The 19,261-nt window shown below is 45.2% G+C and overlaps 1 protein-coding gene across 5 annotated transcripts in view; it reads left to right on the forward strand.

Annotated features, from left to right (window-relative positions):
• Positions 1-19,261, forward strand: part of BIN1 (bridging integrator 1) — an 85,135-nt gene that overhangs the window by 63,653 nt on the left and 2,221 nt on the right. For 2 of the 5 annotated variants that reach the window (XM_054278518.1, XM_054278520.1), the window contains 7 exons: positions 2,795-2,945; positions 6,997-7,125; positions 9,964-10,071; positions 11,630-11,653; positions 15,654-15,746; positions 16,511-16,621; positions 17,409-17,510. In XM_054278518.1, coding sequence (XP_054134493.1) covers positions 2,795-2,945; positions 6,997-7,125; positions 9,964-10,071; positions 11,630-11,653; positions 15,654-15,746; positions 16,511-16,621; positions 17,409-17,510 — 718 coding nt within the window. The remainder of the gene's footprint in view (positions 1-2,794; positions 2,946-6,996; positions 7,126-9,963; positions 10,072-11,629; positions 11,654-15,653; positions 15,747-16,510; positions 16,622-17,408; positions 17,511-19,261) is intronic. The other 3 variants (XM_054278522.1, XM_054278523.1, XM_054278519.1) reach the window with 2 other exon arrangements.

Genomic DNA, 19,261 nt, shown 5'->3' on the forward strand with positions numbered 1-19,261 from the left:
TTCTCTTCAGCTGTATTAGACCCAGCTCTCTGTTTGCAGAAGAAAGTTGACACCCCTTTCCTTTCGTTGTCTGATATTCCTGGAATTGGCACCACTTCCCATTTGCTCATGGGAAGGAAAAAGAGCAGTGACCTTGTGGTTTTGGCTTGCTTTTACTGTGGTGCTCATGTTTGGTCAGTAGGTAGAGTCCCTGCACTCTGGCTCTTTGCTGTGTTTCCTGCAGCAAACAGTTAGCTGGAGACAAGATTTTGCTCTGTGTGGGCAGTGTGTGCTCCCTGGGGACGTGTGAAGGACAGAGGATCCTGGTGACCATCTCACTTGATGCTGGTTGCCCTGGCTAAATTCAGCAAAGTTACAAAGCAACAAGTGCAGGAATGAAGGTGCCGCTCAGGGGGCTGGAAAAGGCTCAGCCAAAATTAGCACTGGCATTTTCCTGGGGGGCTGGCCAACACATCAAACAAGCTGTAAATAGTAGTGACTTAATGAAGGCTTTAGTGTTGGGCCCTCACAGCCCAATTCTTCCCCTCATCCTACAGGGGCTGACTCACATGGGAGCCTTTTACCAATATATCTCCAAATTAAGTCACTGCCAGGCACTGGAAATAAGTCACTCCCAAACTGTTCCACGGCCTTTAGAAAATAAGCTTGAACTCCTTTCTCACTGGGAGAACTGGCCTTTTCAAGTCCCTAGAAGGAAAAGTCTACCCTTATCTTGGTAGGCCAGCTGATAGCCCGTAGTCCCAGTGTTCCCAGTGTAGTTGGGGCATTTGGGAAGTCCTGGCACTCTAGATGCAGATCACTGTGTCCCCCATTTTCTCCAAAGTGCTTTCAACTCCAAGGGAGGTAACATGTACTTTCCCCCCCCCCCCAAATCTAGCATTAGAGGATGTTCTTTGATGTTTCCTGGTGACTCCTGTTTACATCAGGACTTTACCTTCACCCTCCAACCATTACTACTTTTAATCTGTAGCACAACTTCGTAGATTTTTTCAGAATTCTTTACAGACCCCAGGTATTGAAGTGATTTCTGGGAACTTCTGAGGAAGGACGCTGTTCAATCAGACTGAAGAGCTGCAGGGGTTGGCATCCATGTTCTTCAGTCTCTCCTCCTCCCTTTTCCTTCTTCATGTCCGTCTTTCTCCCTTGGTGTGTGTGCCCCTGGTTGAGAGCTGCTGGCAGGGAATGTCCTTGGGTTTGTTGCATCATGTTGGTGTGCTCTTGGCATCAGTGTCATCAGAAGTGTCCAGCCTGCATGTGAACCTGAGAAAAAGTGCTTTGTGGGGAAATGTGTGTGTGGGGTGTGGATATGGGGGGAGAAAGTTGGGGGAATGGGTGAGGGCAAAGTGAATGAAGAGGGAATGGGATGGGGAGCTTGAAAGCTGGAATGCTGAGCAGGGTGAGATGCTTGCTTGTGAGAGAAGGTTTGTTGAAATGCCTTGCTATCCCTTCTTCCTCTTGCTATCCCCCACTTGCAAACCAATGTTTAGGAATGAGGCCATCATGCATGTTGGCCAGTGACCACAACTCAGGCATCCAAGTGTGAGTGGATGTACATGTCTGAGGCTCTGGGCTCTCTAGGGACAGAGAAAGGTAATAAATTACATCTCCCTGCAGAATCAGATCTGCCTTGCTTTAGTGCTGGCTCTATGCCAGGATTTAATGTCTCAAGTTGTTGGAAAGGGTCTCTTTATTTCAGCTTCTCTCAAGGCCTTGAATTTCACAGGAACTGTGACTTTTACTGGAGTCAAATATCACTCCCTGTAGATGAGCTTGCACAGCCCTTTTGCAATATGCTGTGATATTATATTTTCATCTGCGTATGGTTTTGCCAAACTGTAATCACTTCTGCTAAAATATCCTCCAGCAGTGAATTTTCCCAGTTGAAATTCTCTGGTAACCAACTTTTTGCTAAATGTCTCATGACTCTGTGTTTTGAAGCAGAGACTTGACACCCAGCCAGGGCATGCCTGTAGGGAAAGGCATGTGCCTCTTGCCATGCCTTTGAAAAATCTGCCCAAATCTGTCCAAGCTGTGAACCAACAAATGCCACTGGCATATGCTTCTTGCATCTTAATTTCCTGAAGAATTCCTCTTGACTGTGTGTCAGAAACAGTCTTGGAACAGAGACCAACTAGGGAGACCTTTCATAATAGAGAAATCTCTATTAGTAGCCAGAACCTCACTGTTCCTTTGCTGTCTGGAATGATCTGTGAAACCTCTGGCTACTTTGCCTGTCCACTAGCTTAGTCAGTTCCTACCACATCAAGGAATAAGATATTCTGTGATTCCAGCCTTAGTTCAGGTGCTGTGAATCTATTAGTCATAACCCATGCAGAGGTCCATAGACAGCCACACAGAAAAATTCCAGTCTGTGGCATTTAAAACTAAATGAGCAGCACTGAACTCTTTTCCCCATCTACTTCCCCAGTATTAAATACTATAATTTAATGTCAGGCACTTAGATTAAAATCTGGCAAAATGAAGGATGCCTGGTTGTTTTGTTTTTGTTTTTCTGTGTTTGAGGCAAGTATGAAGTTCTGTAGGCATTTAGTGAGTAGCCTGCTGCAAAGTGATGCTGCTGCAGTGTGTTGGACTGCGAGTGACTCAGCAGAGATGCTTCTCAGGAGCTCCAAATGTCTTCATTGCGTATCTGGGCAGTGAAGCAAAGAGATAATGGAGGCCACTGATCTGTGCTGGTTAGCACAGCTCCTCCTAGGCCTGGCTCAGACTTCTCTCTCTTTTTCTTCCCCTCTCTCTCCCCCTGTCTCGTCCTTTCTCTCTCCACTTCCTTCAGTGACAGCACCCCAGCGAAAGCAAATAAAAGCCCCTCGCCTCCACCAGATGGATCTCCCATCACCAGCCCTGAGACCAAGACTGCAAACCATGAGCTGGAGCCGTCCACTTTGGAAGCACCTGGGGCAAGCATCCCAAAGTCACCGTCTCAGGTAGTGTCCCCATGGCATTGACCATGTCTCTGCTGATGCCACAAGCTCTGTGAGTCAAAGACCTCCATCAGTTGTTTTTTTAGACCTCATCCTGCTACTGAGCACACAGAATATCACATGATGGTTGTTCTCTTCCACTGGTTCCTGAGAAAGTTCCTGAGAATGCCAGTTGCTTATTTGCCATCTTTCTGTTATAAGAACTGTCTTTGAATGGTTTCACAGGGGGAAGGCCAGTAACACTTTTTGGTGTCTGATAGGATGGCCAAGAAGATCCAGGGAAGATGGAGTTGTAGCTGGATGAGGAGGTTTGTTCTTTACATTTGAGCTAACCTGAGTAGTTGAGTAGTCCAGTTTCTTCTCAAGAACTTCTGCAGTTGAGAAAGGTTAAAATAGAAAAGCTTAATACTATAAGAAGAACATCTGTACATTGGATGATGTTTCACTTTACTATCAAGATACAATATTATGCTAAAAAAAAAGGATTATATTTTTATGCTAGGAAGAAATTAGGTGGGTTCCAGGAAGAAGATAGTCCATTGTATGAGTGTGATACCTTCCATATGGCCTTCATTAGGCCTTTCCTTACACAGGAAATATCCAGCAGCATGTTCAAAACAGTAGATACAGCTGCTCAGCATATCATCTATGTGTTTTACTTTGGGAAGATAAAACATTTACTCCATCCTCTTGTCCCTCTGTTGCTGAGTGGGGGAAAAGCCTAGTAGGGAAAAGTAGTAACTAGGCCAAATTTACATTGGGTTCCAGTCCTTGTGTCTCAGTAAGTGGGACATTGGGAGAAATCTTCCAGGAAGAATTAAAGCTCAGAGGGGTTCTGGCCAAACTGGTAAGAAAACCCACTGCCTCTGAGAAGAGATGGGGGCAACCCAGAACTTCCTTGGTGTTCCCATGCATAGCAGTGTGATTCCAAATCCAAGCCTGTGGGGTAATTTTTCTCCTGTTTCTAGATAGCCTCTTGCTATATTGTTCTCTCCACTGCATATTTGATTTTTAGGATTATTGAGGGACAGGAAGAGGACATGTGGCAAAATTTCTTTTCCAGCCCTGTGAGATGTGTGGATGCCTGGCAGTGTCTTTTCAGGACTTCTCTAGGGTCTCTGAAAAGCTCAGCAGTGCAGAGCCTGACCACCAACCTGGTTAGGACCTCTGGAGTACGCTGTGTGTATGGGGGAGAGAAGATAGAATATCCAAAATTGCCCTTCTGTTGCAGGTTTCTTTTTTTCTTTTTCTTTTTCCCCCGGAGATTTCCAGTACTTGACTAAAATTTGGAACAAGAAGTCATATAGAGATTTATTAAGCTATTTACAACAGACTTCACTCACCCTGACTGTGGACTCATTTTGCTGAGTTTGGTTTCTTCCCTTTCCTTTAAATAGCACACACAACCCTTGTTTTTGCCAGCCTGCAAGTGCTTTCTCCTTCACTTGCTGCCTGCCTGCCCGCAGGAATGGGGCCGGAGGCACCCCTTGAGGAACAGGCAGGATATTCCAGCACAGCCCTGGCTGGGATTGGCCACAGGCAGGATTGAAATGACATTTGCAGCCAATGCTGCCACCGCCTGGCAGCTCTTCCCAGCCTGTGTTTAATTCATTCCCTCAGGCATCAGGAAGAGAAGAAGCTCTGTATTCACAGCAGCTGCTGAGAGATGGAGCTCCAGAGGCAGGGAAGGCAAAGGCAGGAGTTTCACACTCAGAGCTGAGCCTGGTGTCTGTGTGGATAAAATCTAGGAACCAAGTGTGTGGAGCTTGCCAGGCAGCTGAGAGCACAAGTGTCTGCTCTCTCAACAGTAAAGTGCCCGACTTGTAACGCTGAAATCTTCACAGGTGTCATTACTTTTGACCTCTGGGTAAGTGATTTGTTCTCTATTGGTCCTCCAAGGGAGGCTGAGGGGCCTCACCCTCTTTGGAAGGATGGAGCACAAAGCAACGAGCAAGAACAATTCCCTGGCTTCTTTGCGTCTGAAATACCAATGCAGAGTGTGAGCAAAGGCTGTGGAGAGAAAGACAAGATCAGGAGTGATCAAATAAATGCTAACTAAATTTTGCAGTGTTCCCTGTACAACCCAAAGCAACCTCAAACTCTTTTACTTTTTTAATTTTTAAAAACAGTTTATTTCTGTCTTTTGGAAGAAGTGAATGCTCTCAGCTCTCGGCAGAATAATTTGATGTTGAAACAAGACTTGAGGGGATCTGTGAAACTTAAAGGTCAGACTTCTGCTCTCAGTTACACCACTGAAACTCTGTAATGAGACTTTTGAAATTAGTGCAACTGTGCAGAATTTGGGCAGATAAATCTCTGTGAGGTCGAAGTCAGCAGAAGGATTTTAGAGGATTTGTTCTATTCTAGGCAACAAAGTTGTTAGTGCATGATGAATTTATGGGTATAACCCAACATCAGTATGCAATCATCTTGTCTTTGAAATGTGGTTTTAGACTGCTTTTGGAAGTAATGCTGGAATAGTGTGGGACTGGTGATTTCCAAAACACTATTGCATTGGCATGAAGGAGACTGACTATCCATATCAGAGGAATAAATAGAAGAGTTGTGATGTTTTTGACTTGAGAGTCAGTAATTGGAGCCTTCCATTTCTGCAGAGGGTGGATCTTTTCTGAGAAGAGCATTTCCCTGAAACTTCTGGTCGCATCTTACAACTGGAAGGCAGGGGGTTTTCAGGAAGGAATTGTTCTCAGGGAATATGGACACAACACCTTCTGCAAACAAAAAGCTGGAAGTGAAATCACTTGCTTCCATTATTTCCTCTAGCTAGCTATTCAGGGGGGAAAAGATGTGTTTTCATATGCAATCACTCTCTCTCAAGTAGGTTAATCCAGTAGAAAACTGGGCATGTCCTTAGAAATCTGAATAAAGGCTGTGTAGAACTCAGTTATGTGCTGGAGGAGTGTGAACACAGGCCTAGGAGTAATGGATTTCAGATCTGGGCTTCACACTGATACACTGGGTGCACATTGTCAGGTCTCTGGGTCTTGCTGTCTTGGATGCAGTAGGAAGATCAAGTAGCTGGAAAACTTCATTGTAAATGGGAGGCATTGTCATTGCTGAGCATTGCTGGAAACTTGTATGGCTGATTTATTCCAACAAAGCAGCAGCTCCTCAAAGTCTGATTTGATCTAGAAATGATCATTAAGCCTTGTGCACAGCAAAATATGAAAAGTATGTGGATGGGCTGATCTAGACAGGATATACCACAACTTCCATGCGGTTGTGGATGCAGTGCCAGGGTGAATATTTAGCATGATAAGGGGTAATAGAATGGGTTAGAATTACAGAGTGAGGTGGTTTTATGTATTCACTGGGATTTCCATTTGGGAGACATGACTTCATTGCTGTCAATGCTCACTGGTGAAACTGAGAGCAGAGTTGGGCTCACAGCAGTCATGGCTTCTCAGGAGTTTGAGTTGTTCTGGCCTAAAGCTGAGATGCCATCAAGAGCTCCTGCAGACCTTTCTTACAGCACACTTAAAATCAGTGCACCAGGGAGCCAGAACTGGGCAGATCAGTCTGTCCTGAACTGGGCAGATCGGTCTGTCCTGTCAATGCCACCTACCCACTGTAGGACAAACGGAGTCTCTTCTCTCATTCCCTTAGGTATGGTAAGTATGGCAAAGGGAGGCAGTGCTGGCCTATTTTGTTGGATCATGTTCTCAGTAATTGATCTGCTCCCTTCCCATTGGTTCTTTTGAAGGTTGCACATGTTTAATTATGTATGCATGTCCTGTCAATGCATATTAATTGTGTTACGCTTCTCCTCTGCAGAGGGAAACTTGCCCGCGGCTGAAGTGTAACTAATGATGCCAAACCTTCTCTGGAGGCGTGTGGTTATTGATTTCTGTTTTGTTTCAGTTCAGCCCTTCACCCCTCCCCCTCTCTCTTCAGATGGAGTTGATTGGACCCTGCTCTGTGCCAGTGGTTGTGATTTCCCTCACCTTGAATTTTTGTGACTAACCTGGTTCCTGTCTTTGGTTTTTTTGGGTGTCGCCGTCTGTGCTGTGGCCGTGTGCTCTCTTGCATGCAGTTGAGGAAAGGGCCTCCGGTGCCTCCGCCTCCAAAAGTCACCCCCTCCAAGGAGATCAAGCAGGAGAACATCATCAGTCTGTTTGATGACAATTTTGTCCCCGAGATAAGTGTGACAACCCCTTCGCAGGTTAGCTGCTATGCCCTGCCTGATTTTTCTCTGCCTCTCAACTCTTCCTTCAGACCATTCTTCTCTTTGGAGGTGTCAAGCCATGAAACCTGGTCAGGTGAAAGAGGAAAGCAAGCTCAACATTGAACCTCAGAAGGCAAAGGATTACCTAGGAGCTGACTTAAAGGGGAGAGTACTTGAAAGGCAGTAACAGGTTGTCCTTTGAGAGCTTTCATTCATAGAAGAAACAGGAGAAATGCACCTGGTCAAGATATCAGAAAGTAATTGCTGCATTTATTCAGCAGCAGTGCACATGAATTATGACTCCCTTCATATCCTGTGGTGTGCTATGCTTTCTCCAAAGCCATTGATCCTGAGTGTGGATGGTACTTTTTTTTTCCTGCTCATGTATGTCCCTAACTGCTGACCTTGGCATCTCTGCCAGTTCTTGGAGAAGACAGTTTTGTGCTCTCTGTGTCTTCACCCATGTGCTTTGTGGTTTAAAGCCCAGGAAAGGCCACAAGGAATTGCCGAAGTTCTCTTTGCAAAGAGTAGCTGATGAAGTTAGATGGGCAGGACTGTGCCTGTAGTTAAGTCTGCTGACACAGTCTGTCAGTATTGTCAAGTGGCACCTTCTGAAGCCCTGAAAAAGGAAAAAGTTTACAGATTATATGTTTTCATGTTTTCATATGCCCTTTGATTTATGTCACTACCAGAGAGGCTATCCAGGTAGAAAGTTCTCTGTTGGATCTAGGAGAATGGCAATCCTTATGTATATAGGAGCCTGACCAGATTTCTGGCTGTGTCATGAGATACCTGCATCTACTTTATTTAAATATATATACACACATATGTAGGTACAAATGTGTATATATATATATTCGCTAAATGCTTGTTAAAGCACAAATCCTATCTCTATCAGTGCTCATGTGTGACTCATTCCCTCATTTCTCCTTGCATCACACTGCTCCATTGCCTCTGGTTTGCCACCTTCCACCCAGCTGCTGAGGGGCAGAGATGAAGTGGGGAGGGAAGGAAATCCATGTTAGATTTGGCATTACAGTAGAGAAAACTTGCAGAGTGGAGAGATGATTTGACATCACTGCTGGAAGGTGGGGACGGCAGGCAGCTGAGCAGCTCTTTATCATCGTCTATGCTTCCTTCTCCTTTATTGCAATAGACAGCTCTGTCTGCCCCATGCTCTCTATCATGTATTTCCAAGTGAATGCCAGCCCTTAGTCATGTTCTTCTGCACCTGATCAGTGCTCTGAGCCAGGATGGGATCTGCTGTGACTTTTGACCAGATGGGAGTTCAGAGGGAGGACTCTGGTTTCCAGAACAATCTTCACTTCAAGGGCCCAGCAGCCCCTGGCACTCTGTGTGTTGCCCAGGGCTGTTCCTGTCAGATGTCTTAGTTCCAATGAGCTGTCTTGTGGGAGATTTGGGTAAAGGCAAGGAGTGTTAGCCCTTGCATTCAAGTCGTGAATGACAGGTAAGACTATTCCATGGCTGCAGCCCTTTGAGGTTTCACTACTCAACAAAGCTAAAGATTTGGGTTGTAAACTCTCTGATGGGTGGCTTGGATGTGCTGGAAGAACAAACTAGAATTACTAGAATGATAGTTGGTTTTTGCATGCTGGTCAGATGAGATGAGAGAGCTTGGTTCCTTATCCTTGTGGATCTCAAAAAAGGCATATTCATAAGGCAGAGAAAAATCTGTAAGAAAATTGGGGCAAGAGAAAATTAGAAGAGGCAAAAATGTTGGTGGAATTCAGAGGACTTACCTTAAAGGGTCTCACTTGCTACTTTCCAGAAGCTTTTCCATTGTGGGATTTTCATATAACTGTGGAGACCAACCTGCCAAATTTTGTGTTATTGAAAAGGTAGCTGAAGCAGTTGGGCCAGTGAGCTGGAAGATTGTAGGAAACAGGGGCAAATCTTCCTGACTTCCCAGAGATAGCAGCTTCCTCTGAAGCTGAGTGGAAAGCAGTCTCTTGTGGTTAGATTAAATCTAAACCACCAAAGTGATAGTCCAGTCTTAAATGCTAATAATTTGTGTCCTTTGTAGTTGTCCTTTGTAGATTTCTTATTAATAGTAATCAGCAAATGTGGAATCATTGTCTCTAGGTAGAGAATTATTCACTCAAAGGGAGTTACTCTGATGACTTTGAATAAAGTAGCAAAGTTTCTCAAATGTATGCTTTTTAGAAGACTTACATGTGAACGTTTATGGGATGCCTAGAAATGAAAACTATTGAAAACAACATTTTTGAGTTGGGAGGGGATTAAAATCTCTTAGCTGGGATGAGCTGCCATATTTAGAGTTTCTGACTCAGAAGGCAGGAGGAAATTAGCAGCTTTGGGACATAGCTCTGAGGTCTCTCAGACTTCCCTTCCAGTAGTTTCGGTGGTATTCTGCCTGGATTTTTGTTCCTGAGATGGATTGTATGGATGGTAGCTCTTTTATATGTAGCTGGAGAAGTTGGTCTGTCAGTGTAAAGGCAGCTGGATGAGCTGTGAGGAGTAGATACAGATAGAGTAGCAGCCCTTCTCACTCGGCAGTGGCCGTGATCCCTTTGACCACAGCAGATCAGATGCTCACACCATGTCAGCTCATTCGGCCAGGTGGGAAGATGAATGAGTGCTGTGGAAAAGGCTCAGGTTTGGTTTGCAGGGCCCCATGTGAGCTGCCTGTGATGTGGTGGGCACCAGGCAGTCAGGACTCGCATCCAGTGTTTGCACTGCCACCATTTCTTCTGCGCTTGCAGCCTCAGCTCCGGGATATCATGCGCCCTCCCTCCACCGTGCACACGTGCGTGTCTAACGCTCATACTACTTCTCTCCCTCACTGCTGCCAAGTTTGATGCCCCTGGGCCCTTCCAGGAGGGAGCCAGCCTGTTGGATCTGGATTTTGATCCCATTAAACCAGATGCCACTGTGGGCAAGACCCCCACACCCGCCTCCCAGGTTGGTTCATCTCGCCGTTCCTTCTCCCTTCATGACTGACTTGCACCCACCTGAACGATAGCATGGACCTGAGCTGTGGGTGGCTGGGCTTGGGTATGGGGACCTTGGCCTTCTCTGCTCAGTGTGAAAGTCCAGGAAGAATCAGGTGGCTGCTGGCCTGTCCACAGTCAGGCACTAGGTGTTTGTGGGGTGCTTGGGCTTTGCTTTGCTCTGATGATCCACTTAATGTATGTCCCTCCCTAGAGCAGCATTCGCTGTATGCTGTATGTATTAAAGTTGTTATTCTGTGGATGGGAATTCAGCCTGAGCTCTGTGCTCCTGCTATAAATTGCTCTCAAATGGATTTTTAATTAACAGACACTTTGATAATCTGCAGTTACTTAAGGTGAATAAGGCTGTAAATGGATATTCAAGTGACGTGAAGCCCTTCTTTTTCTATGTATGACACAGCCTGCACTCATAGTTGAGAAGCAGCTTCCTGCCTGTCACAGTGTGGTATCAAAAAGGAAGATGCCTAATTCTGTTCTGGGCTGTACCTGGTCCTGTCCTCTGTCACAGGCAGGTGGACTGTGCCTCATGTTATGTCTATGTGACTGGAGGCTTTAGAGTGCATCCTGAATATGGTTCTTGTCCTCACTGAGATTTTCCATTTTATATATATGAAGTTGTTATTTTTTGCCTGCGGATGCCAGTAAAATTTGTAATTAACATAATTGGGTTGTTTATAGCACATCTCCAGTATCATCATGTTAAGTAGGTCTGTATGGCACAGATTTTTGTAGGAATAAGACTTCTTTTGTCAGAACAATCAAACATTAGGCATTTGATTTCCCTAAATTAAAATACTGTATCTGCAAGATACTAGTTGTTATCATAATTGGATACACACCAAAATGGCAAAGCTACCCTTTTTTTGGAACTTCATGTGGGTACATGAGCATTTTGTGTCTACTTGCCTTCAAGTAAACAAGCTGCATATCCGGATAAGCCTTTTTTTAAAAAAAATTACTTTTTCTTTTTTCTGAATCACCAGTTAGAATTCAGATGATTGGTTATACTGACATAGGATACAAGTATAAATGTGACTTAAATTGAAATTGTTATGCTTCCAGTAAGCAACAAATATTAGACTAAGTGCGTTTTTCAAAAGTGCTCAGCAATAGCATATTTAGTGTTCTAACCTAATTATTAGTAGCTTCATAAGTCATTAAAAGAGAGTCAAAAATCAATAATTTCTACTGGTAAGCAAAAAGTAGTGAAAACCACCTAGGTATCAAAACAGCCAGATTTATTTCTTATAGGTGTGGCAGAGTAGTTAAGGTATTTTATTACTGATCCAAAGACACCACAGAATAAGGGGTTGGAAGGGACCTTAAAGGTCTTCTATTCCCAGGGATGTATAAATTCATGTACTAACAGATATTTTCAAAACATGCAGAGATAAGTGCTGTTGAATGTGTATGTCTGCTTCAGTCTGATCAGTGTCTGTAATGTTTGTACTCGCTGAAATAATCATGTATAAACATGTTTTATTTTTGTTGCTCTTTGACATGCTTAGTCTTTACCTTGGGATTTATGGGAGGTAAGAAATTCGTACAGCTTTTGTCTCTCATCATGTCTGTTCACATGCCAGTGCCAGCTCTGTTCACATGCCTGTCTCCTTTCCTTCACTGCTTCTCCTTCCTGCACACCCCAGGCCAAAGTTGCTCTTAGTGCTGCTGGACCCATTTATGCACCTTGTATGAAGCCCCAGGGCCAAGCACATGTTTGCAAGTCAGTCTGGCACTCTGAGGCATTCTACCAGTGCACATGCCCCTTGCCTTTCCCTGCTAACCCACTCATCCTTCCCTTGGCATAATGCTGTGACCTTCACCTCATACTTAACACCTGTGGCATCATCCTCACTCTCCACAACACATTTCCTGAGCTCTCTGTGTGCCGTTGTTCTTGTGTGCAATGCATTAATATCTCAGCTATCATAAATATATCATCACTACTGCCTGTACCATTAGATATGTACTCATCTTGAATTGTCTGTGGTGTTTGCTGTTCATCGACCATCGCTGTCAGAAAGGCTGATGTGAGTTTGCTCACCCTGTGTCTCCACTGGAAGTTAACTGCAGGCCCAAGACCTGCCTGGCATCTGCCTCAGCTTTGGAGCTTGCTGACATGGAGACCCTGCACATGCCCTGCATCTGAACAAAAACCTGGCCCTCGTTTATGCCCTCTCTACATATGTGGCCTGGGCAGGTCTCAGGTTGCTGCAGATGAGCCCCTTGGGAGGTATTTCAAGCACAACTACTTCTGAGTCTGCCTGGACTGGCGGCCAGCAGTATGGACAGAAAATGCTTGATCTGGATTCTCAGGCCTGCTGCTGGAACTGGCTGTATTCACTGAGTAAGCTCATGGCCTTGGCTCGTGCAGAGGAATTGAGTCCTGCCAACCTTCCATTCCCAAGGGCCAGATCACCCTCTAGAATAAGTATACTTGGAAGGACACGCCTTAGCCCTGGCCTAAGGGCCCACTGTGGCCTCTACTCTCCTTCCCATGAGCTTGGGTGATATCAAGGAAGAAGGGTTTCCCCTGTGTGTTGTACCAGCCATCAGTGTTTAACATCTGTCCTTCCCCTGTATGTGCATTGTCAATCTGTCATAGGGAAGAAGAGACTGGTTTAGCTAGGAAAAATCTCATTCCTTTCAGGTGAATGGGCAGGGGCAAGGTATGACTGCATCTGATTGAGCTGTGCTTACAGTTGTGGCTGTAAAAGGTTTTTTATTTGACCACTTCTCTCATCCTGCAAACTGGTTTTACCCAAAAGAGAATCTGCTCAACCAGGAAATGCTACTAGTCAAGGTGTTCTCACTGTACCAATTCTCACCTTGGCACACCATACACCAGAGAGCAGAATTTCCTAAAGCTGGGGAATCTCCCTCTTCAAGTCTTCTGAAGTGTTTTTGTAATAAATATTCTTAGCTGTTGATGAGAGGAGACTTTTTTTGGGGCTCTTTAATCCCATGGGCCGTGAGGTTAACAACTGCATAGAACCTTGACTGCAGCAGAGCTGGCTTAGTTCTGCAGACGGGGAAATGTGCATTTGGTGTGCATGATGGTGCTGTTGGAATAAGCACAGTTTTAAACCTGGTAACAGCAGTGAGCAGTTCCTCCTCTTCCTGTACTATCTTTCCATGACTGTAAATGCTTTTATAGGCCTCTATTTTATAGGTATATAAAATAGAAAAATTAATAGTTGACATGAAAATACCCTTTGTTGAAATTCAGGGGATTAATTTAGATCCAGTTTCTCTGATTATTCCATACTATTTTTGCAAATTAGCTGCTTTAAGAAAAAAACTCTGAACCCTCACCTTGAGGTCCTTTTCACTTGTTCATATAAAACTCATGCATGGTCAGATAGAGCTGGCCTGGCATTTGTCCCAGTTCCAGTTTCACTGAACCCAAATGAAAACCTGGGAGTGAATCCAATTAAACAGGAGGATCCTTTGTAGCATTTTCCAGGCATATATTTACCTTAGCTCTACCAAAGCTGCTGAGGCAATCCTCTGTAGGATGGGAACAGCTCTGCTCTCTAGAACATCTTCTGGCAGTATTGGCCTGTGGATATGGTGATTGGGAGACATGAGGAAGGATGTGGTAGGGGAGGAAAGCATGTCTTAGATAACACCACTGGACCAGCTGAAGGTAAAGTAATGGATTTTTATTAAATCAAGGATTTATTTCTTTGTTATGGCTGCTGTTATTAGAATGCTGCTTGGAGCATTGTGCTAGTGCATGGCTAGTAGTCAGCTGGTACATTTAAGGTTTACCATGGTGATTGCTTTACTCTGGGGTTTTGTAAGGTTGGAACTGTGAGAACTACAAAGTTAAAGAATCTGGACAATGCCTTGTTTTGAATATGATTGTATGCAGGGGTGTATGTGTCTTGATTTAACTCCAACTGGCAGTGAAGCACCACACAACCACTCACTCATTTCCCTCCCATTGGTGGGATGGAGGAGAAAGTTGGAAGGATAAAAGTAATAAAACTTGTGGATTGAGATGAGACCATCTTAGTTCAAACAAATAATCATAATTGTAATGAAGAGAAAAATAACAGAGATAAATGAAACCCAAAAAACCCCCAAGTGAGGCAAATGAAAAACAGTTGCTCAACACCAGCTGACTGATGCCCAGCTCATTCCTGAGCAGTGGTGCCTGACCAGCTTTTCCCGTAGTTTATAGACTGAGCATGATGGCATTTGGGATATCCCTGTGGTCAGTTGGGTCAGCTGTCCTGGCTGTGTCCCCTCCCATATCCTTGTGCCCCCAGCCTCCTTGCTGGCAGGGCAGCATGAGAACCTGAAAAGTCTTTGAATTGGTGTGAGTACTGCTCAACAACAACTACATCATCAGTGTTGGCAACATTATTGTCATCCTAAATCTAAAACACAGCCCTGTATACCAGCTATTAGGAAGAAAATCAACTATCCCAGCTGAAGCAGGACAACATGTGTTTATCAAATGTATGAGGCATGTAGGCATGCTAAAACTGGGCATTCCCATGTATTAAAAATGGCAAATCTTGGGAGTCTTCCCTGATGCTGCCTGGCTAGTCTCCCAGGGGGCTGATTTGCAGCCTTGGTGCTACCAGATCCAATGTACTTCCTGCATTGTTGCAATTTTTGGGAGGGGCAAATGAATATCTTTTAATTTTGTGTTAAAAAAGAAGTTGATCTGACTCCAGATAAAGGAGAATAAAAACTTGAACTGCTAGAAACCTGTCATAGGCGTGTGGTTGGTCTTTTGTTGTGCACAGAAACCCCTGTCCCCAGGCTTGTTTTGTCAGGCAGTGATTTGTGGGTGACACTGGATTTCCTTGGTGGTGGCAGCTTTTGTGCAGTAGAAGCTTTCCATCAACACAAATGTGCTATGCACCCCATCTGGAATATTCATAGAAAATTCTTAGTAATAGAATATTCACAAAAGAATCCAAATTCAGAACTGTTTGGGCCTGTCCAAAATTGATGGGAGTGTAAGTTAGCTCAGTGTCTGTTTGATTCAGTGCTAATGTCATGTTGGTGCTGGGTCCAGACTAAATTTCATATCTGGGCACATTCTTTCCATGCTCTTTTGTTTCTGGGAGCAGGTGAGTACTTAAATATTCTGTGGTGGTTATCCTTGGAAGTAGACTGTGGAGAGATCTTTGTTCTTTGGCATGCAAGAGAGCTTGTATTCTCTTACAAGTGGGCAATCTAGATCTAATAATAAGTACTGTGTGTGTGTAAAGTAGGTCTGCAGTTTGGATTGTGAAGAGAAAAAGGCACAGAGAATTTTTGGCATTTCATTGATTTCCTCTGAATTATTGCATGGCTGGAGTTGAGGGTTTCTGACTTTGTTGTGATTTCCATGAGTTGCAGAGAAAGGAGAAGACAAGTACAGCCAGACCCTGCAGTGTCTCACCCGTTAGTCAGCAGATGGCTCAGGCAGTGGCACAGAGCACTTGGGCAGGCTGGGCCGCACTTTTTGGCACACTTGTGTAGCTGGAATGAGAGTAACTTCCCATTGGGATGACTTTTGTATTGCAGCCTGCAGAAGCAGCCCGTGCAGGAGCTGAAGCAGCTGGATCAGAAGCAGCAGCTGGAGCTGAAGCATCTAAAACTGAAGCTGACTCAGGATCGGTAAACACCTCAAGGACAGCAATCCCTTTCCTCCATCCCTTTGTTACACAGCACACGTGGGAGGCTGGACTGGGACTGGAGCTGTGTGGCTGCTTGGAAAAACACATCCCTGCCACCAGAGGAGTTACAATGCTCTTACCCAGGGACCAGACTTAGTTGTTGCATTTTATCTGTGTAATGCTTAGGGAGAAGTTCTGCTGGAAAATTCAGTAAAAGAATTGTCCCTTCACCCATGTTGTGAAGTCAGCCCACAGCCCATGCTGTCCTAAGCTGTGTTGTCAGCTGGATTCCCTCTTGTTTGCCATTTACTTTACCAACCCTGTCCTCTGGCTCTGGCTGTCTCTCCTGAATATCCAGGCTTCCTCTCTTTTTGGTGACACTACTGCCCTTTATAGGGGACAGGGGTAGGTCCTGTCTCATGGCAGCTTTGTTCCTACAGGCAGTCACATTTGAGTTGTCTGTTCCAGGAGGTCTCTGTGAGATTGTATTGTGACCACAGCAACTGGGAAATGCTGGGCATTGTGGTCTCAGGAAGCCTATAACTCATCCCTGCCTTTCTGCAGCCTTAGGCAGAGAAAGACAGCAGTCACCAATCCTGCCTTCTCCCTGCTGCCTCTGCTGTCCCTTGGGGTGTTCTTGGAAAACCCACTGAAGCCATGGGATGGTTGGGGTCTGGATCCTCCAGGGTGGACTTGGAACTTCAGTTTTGGATTCTCTTTTCTCAATGTCTTTTTTTCCCTTCCTTGGCTGCCACTGCCTATCAGAGCTCTTTGCCTGCTGTTGTTGTGGAAACTTTCCCTGCGACTGTCAATGGCACTGTGGAAGGAGGTGCTTCATCTGAGAGAGCTGACATGCCCCCAGGATTTCTGTTCAAGGTGAGTGTGTGTGCTGTGCAGCATTGAGTTCCTGGTGAGGGTTTTCTTCTCCTCTGTAAGGCACTAACTGCTTTCACTCAGCATGGCCATGGGCTAGGGCAGAACAGAAGTTGAAGAAGAGATAAACCTTCCTCTCCAGCAGTGCAGCTTCATGCAGTTCCAGATGTTTCAAAGGATTATGTAAGAATATCAGCATTTAAAGGTCTTTCTATACTGTGCAGCAAAATCCATTCTCTCTGCTGGAGTGGTCTCTGTCTTGGTGGTGTGGTGGTGTCAGTCACAGACTCTGGATAGTGGATAAAATGTGCAGCTGACAGGACAAGTTAAACTTTGGTGCAAGTTGGCAAATTGAGAAGAGTTGGGAACACCAGCAGGGACAGAGGACTTTGTGTTCAGGGAAGTTAGAAAGTCAGAATTAACAGAGAAAAGTATAGGACTAGGCAGGTTAGTTGGGTGGGCATTCTCAATATGCCAAAGATCACTCGCAGCAAAGGAGTGGAGGAAGGAGTGATTTTGGGTGAAGATAAGCCACAAATTTATTGTGCATAAGGGAGTGTGGTAGCCAGAAAGTACAGCTATATCATGTCCTGAAAGTGAGAATTTACAGCATCTTACTATAGGAACACTTCCCTGCTTTAGTCATTCCCATTTTTTTTTCTGTGAGTTCTGCTGAAAGCAGAAGAATGACAAAGCCTTGAAGAATGGCAAGAGGCTCATAATGTTTAATGTGGTTTCTGGTGACATTTTAGGCTGCAGTGCTCAAAGTGCTGCTCTCCTGTCCCTGCAGGTCCAGGCCATGCACGATTACACGGCCACCGACACTGACGAGCTGCAGCTGAAGGCTGGGGACGTGGTGCTTGTGATTCCATTTGAGAACCCTGAGGAGCAGGTGAGTGGAGGAGGCTGGGTGTGAGCATGGGCCAGGTGGAGCCAAGGGGGCTTCCTGAGCTGCTTCTTTCTTCACTAACAGTTGGCTGGCTGAGCCCTGAGCCGTTAGTTTGTGGCTGGGAGCTGGCAAGAGAGCTGGTTGTCCTTGAGCTTGAGATTGGCTTCTTGCAACAGAGGGGAGACTCTGCTTGTTCCTGGAAAGTGGAGACATTATTCTGCATAAAGCATGTGGAGTAGCCATGGGTTCTTGTCCCTATCAAAACAATTGAGCCAATACAGTGGCTCTCTTGATCAGGGAGCACAACAGAGCCCATACTTTGCCTCCTCACTGCCACTAAACTTGATCCATATTCTCTATGACCACTACAGCACAGACTGTGGCATTGAGACAAGTGACTCATACCTTATGATGTTTTCTTCTCTTTTGAGAAATGTTGGAGCTCTGAGAAAGCAGCTGGTGGTGGATGATGTCTTGCACTTCAGTACAGCAGTGGCTGTTTCCAAATGACTGTGTTTGGTCAGGAGATGGCAGCAGAATCAAAGGCTAGAGAAGGTCTCAGCTCCAGAGAGCAAGTCATGCTACTCATCTTCAACCTGAATTTACTTGGTCATGTTTTTCTTTAATTTGACCTAGAAACCTTGAGTAAGTCCTCCTCACTCTCTGTGTTTGAGGGCACCCAGCTGTCAATCTGCAGCAGTTTTACTACTTTGACTGAGAGAGATAGTGAGTTTACAAATTTAATGCTCACATCTCTAGGTTTCTGTTTGGAAAAGAAAGAGAATTCTCCAAATCGATTGAGCAGTGATCAGCTCTTTGGGTTTGGCCAAGTTCAGATAAGATCTGGATTCCACAAGGGGTAAAGGGAAGGTGGTGTAGTTCACTAACTCAGAAAATGTGGATCCTCTTTGTGGCCCAGCTGTTGGCTTTGTGAATGATGGAGGCGGATCATGCTGATGCTTGTGAAATGGTGCCATAATATGCCAACAGTTCCCACACAGCTAGAGGAGGAGAGGTTTTTGGGGAACAGGCACTGATTCCTTCTGGAGACGAGACTCTCCACTGGGTGGGACTGCCCTGCACAAGCATTTGTAAACATTTCTTTCTCAGAAAGCTTTCTGGATGGGAAATGAGTGTCAGCTCCCCCAGTTTTGTGGTAGGAGATGGTGTTTGTGGAGCAGATGGCGTTTTTGGATCAGAGTTTTTCAACGCCCTGTGTTTGCACTTTAGCTGGATGTGGGTGCAACAGCCATGAACTCGAGACTCTCCAAGCTGCAGAGGGTGAGCTCTGAGTGTTGCTAACATGACTCTGTAGCTGCACTGAAGCCCTCTAACCCTTCTACAGTGTATCCTCTGCTACAACTCATTTCCCTAACCTCAACCATACCCAGCCAGGAATTGCTGGCTGTTAACATGTGCATGAACTGTGCAGGTGAGTGGAGGGAGCTTAGGATACTGGACTGATTCCCATCCCTACCTTGCAGCTTAGGTCTCAGTTTGTGGGTGTGCCCAGGCCTGGATTCATCTCTCTTGGTAGAAGAAAGGGTTGAGGGCAGCAACACTTCTAAGCTGGCACTTCAATGATGTGGTTTAAAATTGTTAAGGCCCCATCTGGATCCTTGTGTCTAATCCCTACAGCTGAGGAGACCCTTGATAGCAGGATGTGGTGGGAGTGATGCATGCATGCTCTATGGCACAGCACTGTGTGCAAATGGATGAGCTTTTGTGCCTGATGTGCTGTGAGCTGGGAGCTG

The sequence above is a fragment of the Melozone crissalis genome, unplaced genomic scaffold (assembly GCF_028551555.1).
Source record: "Melozone crissalis strain CALT ecotype California unplaced genomic scaffold, PUWL_Pcris_2 ptg000023l_1, whole genome shotgun sequence".
Taxonomy (NCBI): domain Eukaryota; kingdom Metazoa; phylum Chordata; class Aves; order Passeriformes; family Passerellidae; genus Melozone; species Melozone crissalis.